Source organism: Diabrotica virgifera, chromosome 7 (genome assembly GCF_917563875.1).
Source record: "Diabrotica virgifera virgifera chromosome 7, PGI_DIABVI_V3a".
NCBI lineage: Eukaryota > Metazoa > Arthropoda > Insecta > Coleoptera > Chrysomelidae > Diabrotica > Diabrotica virgifera.
The window spans coordinates 219,233,914-219,253,101 of NC_065449.1; the positions used below are offsets into that span (position 1 = coordinate 219,233,914).

Consider the following 19,188-nt stretch of genomic DNA (forward strand, 5'->3'; position numbering starts at 1 on the left):
AACTCTGTAAAGAGAGCACGCATTTATTAGTGACGATTTCGCTATCAGAAAAAAATTAAGTAAATAAAAATGTGGCGTCCATGGGAGAATAGTGCATTAGAAATTGTTGAGAATAATGAAGTAGAAATTGTTGAAGAAAATGAGGAAATTCTACCACCAAATAATCCTGAAAATGCTGCTGGACCAAGTAGAGGAAGTATTAAAAAGCCAGAAAGAAAACATTTATCCAAAGACGCTAAAGAAATTGTGTTAATGGATTATGTGGAGAACTGGAACGGCACGAGAGTGTTTTAAAAACTGCGGCTTTAACAAAAGTTTCATGTGCTACTGTATATCGAATTATAAAGGAGGGCATTACAAATAGACAAAAAAGGAGCGACTTTGGACTACATCGATCTATTGAGCTTAACCAAACTTTAGCTGAATTAAAATCTAAAAATATTTTTAATTGTTGTAAATCAACTTTAAGAAAATTTTTACTATCAAATGGTTTTAAGTATAAAACAATCAATAAACGACATACTATAATGGAAAGTGCCCGTTTAATAAAATGGCGTAATGAATATTTGGAAAAGGTAACTGAGTACAGAAATAGCGGAAGAAAAATTTATTACTTAGATGAAACGTGGTTTGACACTAACGAAACAATTGGCAAAGGTTGGAGTAATGACAATGGAAAGTGCAAAGTTAATGTACCACCTTCCAGGGGCAAACGAATATGCATTTTGCATTGTGGAGGGGAAGATGGTTGGGTAACCGATAGCTTACTATTAAGTGCAAAAGACATTAAAGACAGTTGTTTGGACTATCATCAAGATATTACGGGTGAACTTTTCGAATCGTGGTTTAAAAATAACTTATTACCAAATTTAGCAGACAACAGTGTTATTGTTTTAGATAATGCATCATATCATTCTAGACAACTTAAAAAAATTCCGAATAAATACTCTAGAAAGGATGAATTGCAAGAGTTTTTATTATCACAAGATTTATATTTTGAAGATTGGTACACTAAAGACCAATTAGTAGAGGTACTTAATACAAAATTATTTGTAAAGGAATATATTATTATTGATAATGCAGCAAGTAAAAATGGACATACAACTTTAAGACTACCACCATATTACTGCGTTTTAAATCCAACAGAGTTGTTATGGTCTCAACTGAAATATAATGTGCGACAAAAAAATGTAAGTCCAAAATGTTATAACACTGTCGTGAAACTAATAGATTCTGAATTTAAAAATATCTCTGAGGATAACTGGAAGAAAGCAATAGAGCACGTAAAAAATATCGAAAAAGAATATCTTAAAAACATTCCTGTTATAAATAAAATTATTATCAATGTGGAGAACAGTGATTCAGAGGAAGAAAGTGACGAAGTGTAATACCAAGACAACTTTCTCTCAATACTGAGCTTACCCGGAATATTTTCTTACATAATCAGGTGTAGGGATTATCAACATATGTTCAACACCAAACTACTGCTTCAATTTTTTAAGAAAAACGTGGCCTTATTATGAATACTTCACTTATTGTTGCAATAAGTGCAAATCTTTGAAAATCAGTTCGTAAGAGAAAATAATAATGTAAGTAAGTGTTGAATAGATAAACTTTTAATTTTTACTTCAAGGTTTTATAAACTATTTAAATAAGTATATATTTTTTTATCTTTCACTACCTACCGTTCGCTCAATTATTAATTAATTTTTGTATACAAACCAATTATTTTTTGAACATCTTATAGAAAATGCATTGCAGAAATATGATAAAAGTAATTTAAACTTACACAAAATCATCAAGACATAAAATTAAGGTTTGTTTATAACAATACAAATTTATAGAACCAATTTCTTATAAAATATACCATATTATGTTTCATATAGGTCGGTACTATCCTGTTATTCGTCGGTCATAGTGCTGCTTATCGCATTTTTCTCAAATAAATATAACCGGATAATAATACTTACATCAGTTTTGGTAGCGAATTTAGATTTCTCATCTGAAGAAATCCCCGCTTACCAAATTTCGTGTTGTTATCCCATTCCTGTCAGGAAATTTTTAAGAATAAATAAAACCTGTATTGTCACCCTGTATGAGAAAGAATTGACACCCTGTATTTTGGTTATTATCAACTTTTGCAATAAGGTAAGTTAGCTTAAATCGACCTGTTTTAAGCTCAGGAATCTAAGGTTAAGCTATGGCCCATTGTTTACCAAACACCCTGTATTTAGTGTTATAATATAATATTTCCAAACGACTTATATTAGTGACTATCCACATGAAAACAAAACTAATTAAAACTTCTTTCTTACTATTTGGGCACGCTGTCGTTATACATATCTAGACTTAGGCAAATATGCAAATTGCATATTTTGCACATAATGCATAAAAAATGTAAAAATGTCAAATTTTGCATATTATCATAAAAGTGAGCATAAAGTGCATATAATTGGAAAATTTGGTGTTAACTATATATTTTTATATTCTAACTTACAGATAGCATGAAATTGCAAATATTTAATTTTGTTTTATAATCACTTGATATTCAAATTCTTGGTATAGTAACTAATAAAAGACAGCGGCTTATAGTTTTGTCACGTTTTGTCCTGGAATTAAGGGTTTGTGTTTGCCAGTTTATGTCTCTAGGTAAAAATTTTTATTTTGACGGTCAGTTTCACTTGTTTTGTACAATTGGAGATACACTTGGTGTATTTCTAATTGTGAATAATTATTTTGCTTTGAAAATTCCGAAAATAAGCAATGTTTCAACTTGGATAAAACCTTACAAAGATCCTCTATGGATATGGATAAACGTTATTGCTCATGTTGTGGAAAAACCGTAAGTACATACGTATTATTTTTTATTTTATTTTAAAAATTTACACGGTGGTACCAACAAAGGTTTTAAAATTGGAGATTATGTTTAAGGAAAGTACCGACACAAGGCTAGTTCGCAATAAATCGATGTATTTTTGCTTTTTTCAGGCATTTTTTAAACTCCTTGCGATAAAAAATAGAATACTTATTTAAAATTCAAATCATTCAATAGTCTACTGAAAGGTCGCTAACATTTTTTTCTAACAATAGCATAGTTTGCTTTAATTTTGCTAAAAACAAAGACATATCATATATCGGACTTAATTAATTAAGCGCTTTTAATTTAAGCTCACAGTATTTTTTCTTTAAATGTAAACAGAAAAGAGCAAGAGCTTCTTGTAAATATTTGGGGGTCCTTCCTTCTTGCACAGTCATTTCTTGACATTATAAGATTACTACACCGATTTTTATTTGATTTAATTTAAATATTTTAATTGTTATGCAAAAACGGTTCGTTTTTAGTTTATTTCTACAATATTAGATTTTATAGATGGGAACAACTATAGAATATTTATATTCTTTTTTGGATTCCATCTGAAAAAAAAGTTCAGCAAATTTCAAATAGATCAGCATGTCAGAACCGCCAAACATTTAGCTAAAAAAGTAAAAACCACATCCGGTGAAAAATATCGACTTTCAGTGTCCAAGTGCTTTCAGTCAAGTTCCAAAAAACAAACCGAACAAGAAACTTTTAAGGAAGACTTGTGTCGTGCATTAGTATCTTCTAATACACCGCTTTCAAAATTATCTAATGAAAACATTAGTTCTTTTTTAAAAACATTTTTCTTTTTTTGGATGATAGGTACGCTAATGGTGCTTTGTTGACGTGTATTTATCGCTCTGATATCAAACTCAAATCTACTGAGACCTATCGAGTAATAATAAATACACAAAAGTGAATATTGTTAAGAAGAAAGTAAGCAGCAGACATACATAATTTTGTGGACAAAAATTGGTATGTAAAAGTTCTTATTTAAAGGTTATTTTTATTGACAAACTCGTGCTGTGACCTTCCGCGGTGTTGAACAGAGGGAACAGTGCGAAGCGGGGAGCGGGGAAGTCAATGATACGAACAAAACAGTATTGATAATCGATAGAGATACAATCGAACCTACACAGTGGCGGAACACTATTAGTCCAACAAAATGGAAGAAATGATGAAAGAAATGTTATCGGAATTTAAACAAATGCTATCAGAATTTAAAGAGATGAGGTGTGACATGAAAATATATCGAGAAGAAATAATTAATCTTAAAACTGAAAATGCTGAGATGAAAAAGGAGATAGAGAAACTACATGAGAAAATAGTGTACAGAAAAAAGAGAAAGAAAAAACAATATCATTATTAAAGGATTAGAAATAATTGGAGATGACCATAACCAGATGAAAGAACAAATATCCAATAATATAGTATCGCACTTAGGAGTTCAGGCAGAAATTAAAAAGGTTACGAAACTCTCAAATAACGTTTGCAAAGTAGAAATGAATACAACCGAAGACAAAATAAAAATACTGCAAAATAAGAAAAAATATAAGCAAGTAAAAGAACTCAACATATTCATTGATGATGATTTAACTTACAACGAGAGGAAAATACAAAAAAATATAAGAGAAAAAGGAAAAGAAGAACGAGCCAAAGGTAATAAAGTCATTATGAGATATAATAAACTCATAATAAATGATGAACTATGGACCTGGAATAGATATCAAGAAAAACTTGAGCTCAATAAAAATCTAATAAGCAAAAATAAGTCCTTTAAGGCCACAAAAAACTAACTAACTGCCGGACCGAAAATAAAGGAACGGAACTGGCTATGAACAAGGACAAGAAAATGGTAAATGCATGCAGTAATACAAACATAACCAAAACATCAAAGCAAAGAAGAAATAAAGGTGATTATTGGAAAATTGGAACATGGAATATTAAAAGTATAACTGGGAAAGAAATAGAACTAATAGAAGAATTTGAAACAACGGAATTAGACATACTAGCAATAACTGAGACTAAGAAAAAAGGTAAAGGTGAAATAAAATTAGAGAATAAACACACAATGATATATAGTGGAGTCCGAGAAGATCAAAGAGCAGCTGCAGGAGTAGGATGTATAATACATAAAAGTATGGAGAAACAAATAGGTGATTGGAAAGCATGGTCCGAAAGAATATTGAGTATCGAAATTAATAATACAGAGAATAATCGCATAAAAACTGTAATAGTAGTTTATGGCCCAAACGAAGACGACACAGCATACAACAAAGATGAATTTTGGCATGAGTTGACACTGATAACAGAAAGCGCTAAAGGAGAGATATACATAATAGGCGACTTCAATAGTAGAGTTGGAACAAGAGATGAGTTATACACAAGATGCATAGGACAGTATGGAGAGCAGACTAGAAATAATAATGGGAGAAGAATGCTTGAATTTTGTACTATCCACAACTTGATTATAACTAACACATTTTTTAAGCACAAAGATATCCATATGTACACAAGAGAAGTAAAGAGCCGTAACGAAAAATCCATAATTGACTATGTACTAGTTGAAAGCAACGACAGAAAAAAAGTTATGAATACTAAAGTACATAGAGGCCCAGAAATAGGTAGTGATCACTATATGGTTGTTGCAAAGATAAGACAGAAAACAATAGACATAAAAGTTAATCGACCAAATAATCAAACAATGGTAACGGTGGAGACAATTAATACTTATAAACTCAGAAATAAAGAAACAGCAAGAGACTATGAGAAGAAAGTAAACGAAAAACTCAATAATACAATAGAAACGAACGAAGAGAATATAAACCAAGCGTAGAATTTGTTTAAACACCTATTACTAGACTCAGCTAAAGAAGTATGCGGAATAAGTAAAACAAATCCCACGAAAAAACAGACAGCTTGGTGGACAGAACAAATAAAAACACAAGTAAAAGCTAAGAAAAAAGCATGGAAACAATATCTGCAAAACAAGACAAACGAATACTACAACATTTATAAAAATGAAAGAAAAAAAGTAAAGCTACTAGTAACTGCAGCTAAAAAGGAAACATGGACAAAATTTGGTGATAAAATGGAACAAGACAGTAAAAGTAATCAAAAGCTCTTCTATAGAACACTAAAAACATTAAGAACAGAGAACAAACAAAAAGTACACAATATTAAGAGTAACAATGGAAACTTATTAGCAGAACCAACTCAAATAATGAATAGATGGCAAGAATACTTTGAAGAACTATTGAACCATGACAACAATACAGAAACCAATACTGAACCAGAAGAAACACCTGAAGAAAATGTAGAAGAACCAATAACATTAGAAGAACTACAAGAAGCCATAAAACAGCTAAAATATGGAAAAGCTCCGGGAATTGACAAAGTAACGGTGGAAATAATAAAAAACATGGGACAACAAGGTACTGAAATACTACTAGAAATAATGAATAAAGTATGGAAAGATGAAATATTACCAGAGGACTGGAAAACCGCATTGATAGTTCCCATACATAAGAAAGGTGACAAAAGAGAATGTAATAACTATAGAGGATTGACATTGCTATGTGTATCCATGAAAATATTAGAGAAAATCATAGATAAACGAATAAGAATAATCGCGGAAGATACACTAGACGAGTCACAAAGTGGTTTCAGAAGCGGAAGGAGCATACAAGATCATATATTCACGCTAAAACAAATAGGCGAAAAAGCGCTTCAAGAGAAAAAGAACATATACTTAGCCTTCTTAGACCTAGAAAAGGCCTTCGACAAAGTACCCAGACAGAGAGTGTGGAAAGTGCTAAGAGAGAAAGGTGTAGGACATAAAATGATACGAATCATCCAGAAAATATATAGTCAGAATGTGAACTCGGTGATTAGTAACAACAATAGATCAAACACTTTCACAGTAACAGGAGGCCTAAGACAAAGCGGAGCTCTTAGCCCAACGCTGTTTATATTGTTTATGGACCAAGTAATTAAAAGATGCACAATAGAAAGCAGAAAATTAAATGTTGGACACAGATATCTTCGTAGAGTAGAAATATCAGAAGGAGTGTTTGCAGACGACTTGGTGTTAATTGCAAGAAGTGAAAAAGATTTACAACACAACATTGAAATATGGAACAGAGTATTCATCGAAAATGAAATGGTAATAAACAAAAGCAAGACCAAAGTACTACAGATCGGTGAAGAGAGACAAGAGCTAAGAATAGAAATTGAAGGAACACAAATTGAACAAGTGAAAACTTTCTCTTATCTAGGTGTAATAATTGACCAGGCAGGCACTCAAGATGCTGAAGTAAACAATAGAATAGACAAAACAATAAAGCTGTACCATACAATGAATAAAAAATTTATCAGTAGAAAAGAGATTTCAAGAGAAACAAAAATAAAAGTGTTCAAATCAATCTATAGACCAGTACTAACCTTCGGCAGCGAATCTTGGGTCTTAACAAACCGACAAAAAAGCAAGATCCAAGCCATGGAAATGAAGTTCCTGAGAAGAGTAAAAGGCGTCACTAAATTAGACCGACTACGGAATGTAGACATAAGAAGAGAGTTAAAAATACCATCCACATTGGAGTATATAGAGCAAAGACAATTATGTTGGTGGGGACATCTACAACGAATGAAAGAAACTAGACCAGTTCGAAGAGTATGGGAAGCAAAAATATCAAAAAATAGGAAGAGAGGAAGACCCAGACAAACATGGGATAAAGCAATAGGAGCCATTCTGCAAAAGAAAAGATCAAACTGGATAGATGCCAAAGCGATAGCACAAGACAGAAAAGAGTGGAAAAAATTTGTATATAGATAACTGATACTTTTATAGAATTAATGAAATTAATTTTAGAAATGTGGAATTAGATGTAAAAGTGTAATTTGTATATTTGTAAGTACCTATGTAAAACTAGATATGTTAATTTGGTAGATTAATGTTGCAACCCTACACCATTGTATGGTAGAAGGGATATGATTATATATATATTAAAAACATTTTGCAAACAAAACATTTCCAGTGAACGAACTCTAAAGAGAAATAATGTCAATTTGTTATACTCCTCAGTTATCCACAACATAAAAGCCGAAATAGGTAATAATTACTTTTACATATGTGTGAACGAGACCACTGCCTCGTCAGGAAGATACATTGTGCACTTATTGATTGATGTACTTAGCGATTAAACCTTTCCAAAATCGTATTTAATTTCCTGTAAGCAAGTGGAAAAAACCAACGCTCTAACAATATCACGGTTTCTACAAGAAGCATTAGCAAACTTTTTTCTTCCTGCTGCTGTGCCTAATGATGAATTATTGCTTATTTTATCTGATGCCGTACCATAATATGGTGAAAGCAGGACAAAATTCAAAAATATTTTATCCAAACTTAATACATGTCACTTGTTTAGCGCATGGAATAAACAGAGTTGCGGAGGAAGAAAGAAAAAAATTTCCACTAGTAAACAGCTTAACAGCGAGCGTCAAAAAGGTATTCCTGAAATCACCTGTAAGAATACAATGTTACAGAGATATGCTTCCTGCTATTCCACTGCCACCGCAACCCATTTTAACACGTTGGGGAACATGGCTGGAAGCAGCTAATTTCTATGCTGATCATTTTGTTGATTTAAAAAAAAATAATTAACCTTTTAACGGATGACAGTTGCCAATCTTTATTGGAAGCTAAGCAAGCCTTCCAAAATAACATCCTCCAACAGCAACTGTCATTCATAAAATTAAATTATAGTTTTGTCCAGAAAACTTTAACTCAATTAGAATCCTCCAAATTATCATTGTTAGAGAGTACAGTTTTAATAAAAAATTTGAGTCATTGTGTCAAAACGTTAAAGGGACTATTGCAAAGGAAATTTTTCAAAAATTTAAAGTAACCATGGAAGAAAATAGTGGTTACCAGGTTCTTTCTGAAGTGGTTCAAGTACTAGCTGGGACATTTTGCGAACCACTTAATTTGGAACCATCTATTATAGTAAATTTGAAAAATGCCCCAATTACATCAGTTGATGTCGAAAGAAGTTTTTCTATTTACAAATATATGTATTCAGATAGAAGCCATAAGCTTTTATTAGAAAATTTTGAACATCATTTGATAATCTATTGTTACCACAATTCAAAATAATATTTATATGGTAAAATATTTGTATATGTTATGTATTTATAATATTGTAAGAATTTTTGCAAATAAAAAAATATTGTAAATATTTTTTATTACATGCATATTTTCTAGATAAATAGCATATTTTACATAAAATACTGCATATTTTTTCATAAAATACTGCATATTTATGCGCATATTTCATACTTTTTTATTTGCATATTTGCCTAAGCCTATACATATCTCTTTCGTAAAAATGATAATAGCATAACAAATAGTAATACCAGTAATGATAGAAGTTCATCTTCAATAAATTTCAATTAGGTTTTTAAATAATATTGAAAGATCGACAACAGTGTAAGCGCTTTTGCGACCTCTTGTTTCCAGATTGTGTGTGAAGGAGAGAAACTAACATCCGTGGTTTATTCTGTCGAGAAAACGAACAGCTCGTTGTAATGGACTAATTAAAGAGAACGTCAGCTTCGTTAGTGATAGTGCCCTAGGGAAGCAACCGAAAGGGCATTATTGTCTTATTGCCATTGGAACTGCTGTTAGGGTTTTGCTGATAGTTTTGTTTACATTTTACCGAAAATTTAAGCAAACTGTACTTAGACTGTTACTAAATATTGTATATAAATTGAAAGCAGTTGTGTTTAATACAACCACATTTGTGTTGGTACCCCGTGGTCCCAAATAAAATTAAACGACCTTCTAGATATATATTTGTTATATTTTCGAAAAACAAAACATTATTGGGGAATAACTGACACAAAGACATTAATAAATGTTACAGAAAATTAGCTATTTTTCTACATAGGGTGATCTTTAGGTTAAATTTCTTTTTCCACCTACCTCTACCGAAAGTATACTTTTCCGGACCTGATTGTAGGGAGCAAAGTTGTACTTTTCCTCCCTAGGGAGGAAAATATTTTTCCTCCCTAGGGAGGAAAAGTAAAAGTGACGTCATAATATTTCATTCATGAAATATAACTTATTGACGCCCTGTATAATATCTATTTTCTATTACGGAGTATCTATACATTTTAACGTTTATTTATAAAACATCCTGTATTTTGCAGAATGGTAAAAAACAGTAAATTGTTATTTTTATTTAACAATGTTTACATTAATAATTTGACTTATATTTGACAGCTGACAGTTATATTGTACCTACTTGTTGTTTTAGTTCTAATAAATTTTGTTGGTTAGTTACATAAATAAATTAAGTAAAAATGACAAAATGACTTGTTATTTGAGGAAGGTGGAAAAACCATATGTATAACATGGGAGTAAAGTGCCTTTTCCTCCCTTGAATGATTACTGCCCTCCGCTACGCGTCGGGCAGTAAACTTCATTCTCGGGAGGAAAAGTTACACTTTCCTCCCTTGTTATACAAATAGCTATTTCACAACATTGGAGAGATATCGAAACTCCATTTAACATCGTCCTAACTTTACTAAAAGATCCTTTATTTTGACATATACGCAAGCGCAGTATCACATCCTTTATTTTTGTCCTGTAATAAAATACAGGCCGCCTGTATTTAAGGAAAAATAAAGGACAAAAATCTTTTAATAAAGGATCCTGTATTTTGACGTAACGTGTCAAAAATGTGACATATTTGTCAAATTATGTGAAGAAACAAGAAAAGAAAGGCGTCTAACTTCACTTATATTTATGTTTTTATCACATCTGGATATTTTTGATCTAAGTTGAAGTTTTATTTATTAAAAAGAACTCCTAAATAAAGGAATAACAGTTTATTCTCAGATATAGATTATTAATGTTTTGACCCAAATCAATATAAAAAAGAATATTTAAGAACATTGAGTTATTAGAAAAAGTTTGTAAACAGGAATTTAAATATAATTTTTGTAAATAATTTTAGGTTTTAATAATTAGGTACAATAATCAGACATAGAATTTCTTTACAACTCATTTAAACTCCAGACATTTTTGTATAGAAATAAATATTTTTATTACAGATATACAGGGTGTAACGAAAATACAGGTCAAAAATTTAATCACATATTCTGGGACCAAAAATAGTTTGATTGAACCTAACTTACCTTAGTACAAATGTGCATATAAAAAAAGTTACAACCCTTTGAAGTTACAAAATTAAAATCGATTTTTTCCAATACATATATCGAAAACTATTAAAGATTTTTTATTGAAAATGGACATATGGCATTCTTATGACAGTAGTATCTTAAGAAAAAATTATAGTGAAATTTGGACACCCTATAAAAATTTTATGGGGGTTTAGTTCCTTTAAACCCCCCCAAACTTTTGTGTACGTTCCAATTAAATTAATATTGTAGTACCATTACTTAAACAAAATATTTTTAAAACTTTTTTGGCTCTTAGTACTTTTACGAAAAGTCAGTTTTTATCGAGATATTTTGAATATTTGTCACATCCACCACATATTTGTATATGGTTAAGTACGATTATGGAGACTTGGTAATAATATGAAAATTTATGTATGATTTACATTTTTAGGTATATTTTGAACCGTATTAAAAAAGAAGCCATATCTCGATAAGAGGTGCCTTCTCGAAAAAATACAAAGAGACAAAAAAGTTGTAAAAGCATTGTGTTTAACCAATGGTATCGCAGTAATAGTTTAATTGGAGCGTACACAAACATTTGGGGGGTTTAAAGGAACAAAACCCCCATAAAATTTGTATGTAAACATATTAAAAAAGAAGCCGCAACTCGATAAAAACTGCCTTATCGAAAAAATACTAAGAGCCAAAAAAGTTTAAGAAATATTGAATTTAACTAACGGTACCACAATAATAATTTAATTGGAACGTACAGAAAAGATTGGGGGGGTTTAAGGGAACAAAACCCCCATAAAATTTTTATGGGGAGCACAAATTTCACTATAATTTTTCTTTCAGATGCTCCTGTCATAAGAATGCCACATACCTATTTTCAATAAAAAAACTCTAATAGTTTTCGATATATTCGAAAAAATTGATTTTCATTTTGTAACTTCAAAGGGCTATAACTTTTTTTATGTGCATATTTGTACTAAGGTAAGTTAGGTTCATTCGAAGTATTTTTGGTCCCAGAATATGTGATTTAATTTATGACCTGTATTTTTGTTACACCCTATATAAGATGTACCTACCTAATTTCAATTAATTTGAATGCACAAGTATCATACTTGAGACATTGTGGAAAAGTTTAGGATAAAATATAAACGGGTTCATACAATAAAACAAAGATTTAAGTGGTTTAAGTATTTATTTTTGAAATTTTTTATCCTTGATGTATTAGAATCTATATCGTTTTGAACCAAAAGTATTACACTTTCATTTTCGTGCCATCAGCTTTTGTTTATTTAAATATACTGTCAAAATAATTCATCCACCATAAAGCTAATTCATCTATTATTTTTGTCCTTTAAAACACTTACTTTAGTTTTGGGCTATGTCGGCTCCATCTTTGTTGCCGAGCCACAAATCTTCGAGGGTACAAGGAGAGTTTCTGCATGTAAGAAGATGTTCCATATTCTGTATTTTTCCATAGTCACAGTTCACATCATCTTGGTCTATTTTCCCCCATTTTATAATGTTTGATTTTACTGGAGCGACCCCTGGTCTTATCCTATTTATTTGCATTTTATTTCACATATTAATATTGGAAATCTTCTCTTCAAAATACAAAATGTTCTTTCAATAACAGCTCTTGAAGCAATTTGTGATTAATTACACAGCACTTCAACTGCTCCCTAACAGATACATTGTCCATAAATTCTCCATTTCGTATACCCATAATATGCAAAAGTATTTAACAACTCCTATAACTCCCTTATAACATAGTATTTCTAATTTCACTTCCACGTTGTACAGTGAGTATTATGGGTTATGTTGTTCTTTAAATGACAAAATAATTAAATTCAACGTTTTACTCTTTTCAATGATCTTATTCTTAATTGTCTTGTTCTTACTCCTATTTTAATTTTTATCTCTATAATATAATAAGATCTTATTTATACGAGATTACAAATAGAAATAGGTTATTTTTATATTTACAAAAATATTTAATATCATTTGTCAAAATAAAAGATTCCTTAAAACTGCTTTTCGATAACTCTCATTACACATGTCCTGTATTTGTCCTTTATTAAAAGATCCTGTAATAAAGGAACTTTTAACTTAGAGTTTCGATATCTCTCTATTATTAAACCAATACTTAAAGACCGAAAAAGGTCTTTAATATTCCAAAACCCATGCGCAGTGAAACTTGATTAACACTGATATTTATTTTGGATTATCTGTATATGTTGATGTAACTACTACCAGTTGGAATAAAAGATTTATTCTTACTAAACCTTATACGATTCAATTTTGATGTTGACATTTTCGCACAAAGTAAGTCCTTATGGAATATAGGGGAACTGGATCCCCTAAGCTTGAATGCTAAAAATGTAAATCTGACGAGTGAAGTACCTAGGAGTAATAATATACTCCAGGCTTAATAATAAGTAGCAGATAGAAACAAAATACCAAGAGAACGGTGACTACTTAAAACTGCTTAAAAAAGTTTGGTTTAAAACAGACTTGTTACATTAGACTTAAGAGGATCGGTACGTTTTTTCGGCTGCAATGGTATTCAAATGGGGATTCATTTTTTTCGAATCCTGAGAAAACTAATAAGTATTTTTAAAAAATTTAAACGCAGAATGAAAGATTACGTTATTAGCGAGGGCCGAAAGTCCCTGAGAACTTCCATATTGTTTATTTTAATAAGTTACAGGGGTGAAAAACTAAGAGAAAATTTAGTGTTATTTTTAATTTCAAATATCTCATTCAAAATAAACTTTTTATTTATTCTAAGGGACTTTCGGCCCTCGGTAATAATTTAGTCTTATATTCTGCGTCTAGATTTTTCAAAAATATTTATTGGTTTTTTTCAGGATTCGAAAAAATGAACACATGTCCGAGGTAATATTTTCCAAATATATCTTTGTCATACAACGCACTTAGTCGAATAGAATATTGTCAGTCAGACACTGACAATCAGTGACAATTTTAAATAATTATTTGACATGAATCGGGAATATTTTTAGTTGTTCATTAAATAATATTGATATATAGTGTACTTGATAAATAATTGATTTAAGAGGTGAACTTTATAAAAAGTTATTTATTGTGTATTATTTATGGAAGATAGAAGCAGAGAATACATTAAAATATATTTTGTGATCCAAGTATTTTGTTTTTAAAGATGTTCAAAATTGTAAGCGTTTTATAGTAACAATATATTATTAAAAAATCACTTTAACACTTTTGCTCTTTTCTCGATTGAGTATTAGTTTTTGTTGTAGGTACATATTATTACCATCACTGAATACATAGCTAGTGAAAAAATTATCACATTTATTAACTGAATTAATAATTTGCAATTATACAAAAAATAACAGTTTTCCAAGAACATTCAAAAGCCATCTCTTTAAGCTAGTTATGACATTGTCAAGTAGAATGACATTCTAGTAATATGTACATATCCATACCAGTGTGAATTTTACTACACGTAATTTGCCATGTAAAGACAGAAAAGGTAGGGATAGCCGTAAAATATTTGCGAATTATGTACCCATAGCCTTAAAAGATGTTAGGAAAACTCAAAACTACACATTCTCCAGTGGCACTGTGACCAAAGTGATACAAAATGCTATCCTCAAACTAGGCAAGTTACAAAGACTTGTTTACCTTAGACTCAAGAAGGTCCTTAGGAGCACACCAACAGAATCTATGGTAGCCTTACAGGATCTCCCTCCTCATTTTGTTATAAGGTGGACACTAGAATGAGACATTATAAACTGCTAGAAAACCTAATTAACGCAACGTTAGATCAGTCAATATTAACATCATAAATGAAATTATGATATCGGACAATGACTTGTGACTATATTGTACTTAGATAATATAGGCCTAAAGTCTTAGATACAGGCCCAAGGGGACATTTTGATATGAACGTAATAAGACATAGGAAATCCAGGCTGCAGGTTTATAGCTGATAGAGAAATCGGTATCGTAGACAGGAATATTCGGAAGTGGTGCAAATGCAAACAATTTTATTTCACTCAGAGAATATACCTCTATCTGTCAGACAGAGATCTTTGCAATTTTTCAGTGTACAAGAAAAACTATTTTTTCTCGCACATTAAATTTTCAAACTGAAGGTATCAATATATGTACAGATAGCCCAGCAGGCATGGAGATCTTATAAACCTTAAAGTAGTCTCTAGGATGGTGTGGGATCGCCGGGAGAAACTCGAAAGACTGACGGAACATAACAATGTCATACTAGTATAGGTTCCAGGTCACCAGAAAGTAAACGACAATAAAACATCTGATAGACTTACCAGAAGAACATTAGCTGCTATATAATTTGGCCTAGAGCTGATCTTGGGAGTGCCGAAAATCATTGTTCGCAACCGGAGAAAAGCCTACACCTGAAGGCCAACATAATTCTCACTAGGAAAATATATCTTAGCAAACACGTTATAAAATGTATGTATATCATTTGAATTACATTTTTGAGATATTTTTTTGGTGAAACATCGTTTAGTAAGATGTCTGAAAGGTAAGTTGTGCAAATTTGAGAGCTTTATAGTTGTGCAAAATTGAGGTATAATTGTATTAGGTCATATTTGTATTAGTTTCATATTTTTCAATCATTTTTAAACGTTAATAAAATAATTTTTTTAGTTAATTTGTTGCCATTTAGAGTAATTATTTTTAAACAAAATTCATGTAGGTAAGTCTCAATTTCCGCCCACAACTTACTTATGCGCATACATTTTATTTCTTTTTATTATAACCATAAGATAGCTTAATTGTTATTCGTGCATGTACAATTTGTAAAATTTCATTTAATTCATTAGTTATAGAATAATTATATTAAAATATCGCACCTTGAAAACAAAACTGGCACTATACTGAAAACATCAATTTTTAGTTATAGCGATATCTGCATTACTTTTGACAAAACGCTCCTATTGCAGAGACTCCTGTTCTAATAGCTCGCATTGTTTCTCCTAGAAGTCGCTAGTGTCACTTTTGACTTTTAGGTGTTTTGTCAATGTGGTAATTTAAAAAGTGGCACTCTATCGGTTTCGTGTCGGTTTCCGGCGGATTGTTGAGGGAGAAGCACGTCGTTGTAAGTAAAAAAGTGACATTTTTTCTTTAGTGCCGGTTTTCACGTAAATTTAAAATGTTAAGTTTCATTAAGTATTATTAATAGTTTGTTTACTTTTACCAAATAAACGATTTTTCTTTTTAATATGACACAATTTCGTTTTATTTTTCTCTTTTTTTATCATTAAGGTAAATATTAACTTGACTTTTTATTCTAATAATCAGAACTTTTATGTAAAACAAAAGTGGCACTATAAGGAATTTTTTTAAAGATTTTTTTCTAAATTAATAGTTACATTATTAACTTGCCTTCTTCGGGAGAAACTAATTGTACTTTAATCAAACTGTTAAATAACATTAATTATAGTATTTAGTTCGGTTATTTTAGATCAACATCCATTACACAACTGTTCGAAAAACTTTAAACGGTCATACTGAAATATCTAGATTTTGGGATAATGTCACTTTTGTTTTCAAGGTGCGATATGTCAACAGTGTACTTCGTCGAACGCTAGTTTATAGTGCGTCAATGTTTGTGAGGATTACTTTTAGACAACGCGAAAACGGCGGGTTCGTTTGGAAAAATATTCCCATAAGATTTTTTTGCATAATCACATTCATGAGGCATCCCAGAATAAGGTTCAGGAAGTTGCCCACGTGAAAAGTGGTCGAAATTTCTTTTTGTCATTATTTTGTTACTAAGCTGTTATTTTTAAGTAATAATAATGAGCGCTATGCACGAGTTCGGCGGCCGTAAATGCTGAGTGCGAGAGAGATCCCATTCCAGCAGTCCAATTATTGTGAATCTTACTCGCACTCACATTTACAACCGCGTCAATACGATCTAACCGCTCATTGTTATTAATTAAAAGTAACCGCTTAGTAATTAATTATTAATGACACAGATTTCTTCAGGATCGTGTAGCGGGGGTTTTAATCATTGATTTAGTCACTTTCTGACTTACATAATAATAATTTTTAACCGACTTATTAAGTCTTAAAAATGGCCATTTTCGCGTTTTTCAAATATTAAATTGCTTATGACTCGAAAAAGACCAACTTTAGAGAAAAAATATAAGAGACCTTTTTTTGTCCAGAATGGTCCAAAAAAGCTAAAAAAAAATTCGTCCGGGTCAAAAATATTGATTTATGCCATTGGAATAAAAAAATTGTTAAAAAAATTTGGACCACTTTTCACGTGGGCGACTTATTTTGGGATGTCTCACGAATGTCATGATGCAAAAAAATCTCATGGGAATATTTTTCCCAACGAACTCACCGTTTCCGTCTTGTCTATTTAGCGTTATAAATAAAAAATTATAGAAGCTATAGATACAATTTTAGAAAAATCTTTGTGAGGTTTTTTTTGTAAAATTTTCTGAATTTTTCAATAGTCAAGTCAATTTTTTCTAAAATTTATATTTTTGGAGTTATTCAAAAAAACAACTAATTTCAGAACAAATGAAGCACCCAATTCTGGAGTAGAACTTTTTGATATGTCAGTGCCGGTTTAACCTAACTTCGGGCCCTGGGCGCTGAATATTTAGGGGCCCCCTTAATTGCTATTCGTCGTCAAATTCTTTTACAAGAAAACACATTCATGTATTTATAAACGTAAAATCCATACACAATTTTTAGCAAACAAGAAGAATAGAAAACGTAAAAAATATTCCAAAAAATACATTTAAAAACGTATAAAAAAACAGAAAGTTTAAATATATTTTTATTCTTTTTAAATGGCGAATGGATTTAGTGTCCGCAGTCATATAAACCCAAATAAACAACAACAAATTCTTTTTAAAGCCGAAAAAGACCGCTCGCCTAATGCATTAGAAGTTGGTATCATGAAATAAACTTGCAGTAAAGGTAAGATATTGGGAAATGTTACCTTTAGGTACAATCTTTACATCCTGGATGATACCAAATTTTATAAATGTTTCTTTAACTTTTGGCATAATGTTATAGAAAGGGTAATTTCATTATGCAAGTTCTCTTTGGTTTCATCAACATATATTTTATATTTCACATAAGTATAAAGTTTTAATTGAGATCGTGACTGCTTATTTATCTAGCGTAGAAAATCATCTAACAGCTGATGTAACATCTTTGTAGCATATATCCAGGTCTTCGCAAAAAATATTTTTGGCCTCTACTTCAGTTTCGCTTGACATATTTCTTACGTCTCCAACAAATCTCAAAATAGATGTCATTATTTCTACTCCAATTGACACGTTTAAGTCCACAGTTTCTTCACGTTCACGTATTGCTTTTGCATTAACTCGTTCCAAAGTTTTTGTCCAAATCAGTGTCAATAGAGCTGTCTCAAAGATTTTATTCTGCAGTGTCTTGCCTTCAATTTTAATTGCTAATTTTTCGTCTCTGTTATTGCTTAACTGGAAAAATAGGTTTGATGGGTCCCTAGTTTTTAACTAAAGTATTTACAGCGTCAAAAGTTTCTACAAGCTTTGATTTCATTACTTCCAAAAATTCATGGCAAATTTGGTGAAACAGATAGCTAACTGAATCTTTTCATTTATTCGCATTCCGTTGTAAATGCTCAGCTAAGAAGTAGTCAAATTTAACCAAGTATACAAGACAACTGTATTTAATAATTTTTCCTTTATAGCGACTCGTTAAATCCTCATTGCATCAACGGAAAGCTAGTCCTCGAGAAGCAAGTCATTTAGTAGTGACAACAACTCTTCTTAGGACGTTTATCCAATAGTTAGCTTCGCATTTTACTTGCTCTTTCAAGACAGCGTCTATAACTCCAATCAATGATGATTTTGTTATTAATGTAATCATAGAGTTCAGATGAAATTTACTTTCTTCGTGAGATTTGAGCAAAATATTCAAATGTTTCCAGTGGGTCCATCTAAACTCAGTTAAACTATTTTTTCAATTGAAAATAATTTGCACGGGTAACAATAAACAGCTTTAACACTTGCGCCGTATATTAGCCAATCTCTCTTTTTTTGCCTCCATTGGGTTTTCCTCTATCTATGAAAGTTGCTTTTATTTAATCTTCTATAATAAGC

At 31.0% G+C, this 19,188-nt stretch overlaps 1 protein-coding gene across 1 annotated transcript; it reads left to right on the top strand.

Annotated features, from left to right (window-relative positions):
• Window positions 1-527: 527 nt before the first annotated feature.
• On the top strand, window positions 528-18,875 carry LOC126888713 (uncharacterized). Its single transcript, XM_050657095.1, has 2 exons — window positions 528-1,190; window positions 18,777-18,875. Exons 1-2 carry the CDS (start codon window positions 528-530, stop codon window positions 18,873-18,875), a joined length of 762 nt encoding a protein of 253 aa, XP_050513052.1.
• The last annotated feature ends 313 nt before the right edge of the window (window positions 18,876-19,188 follow it).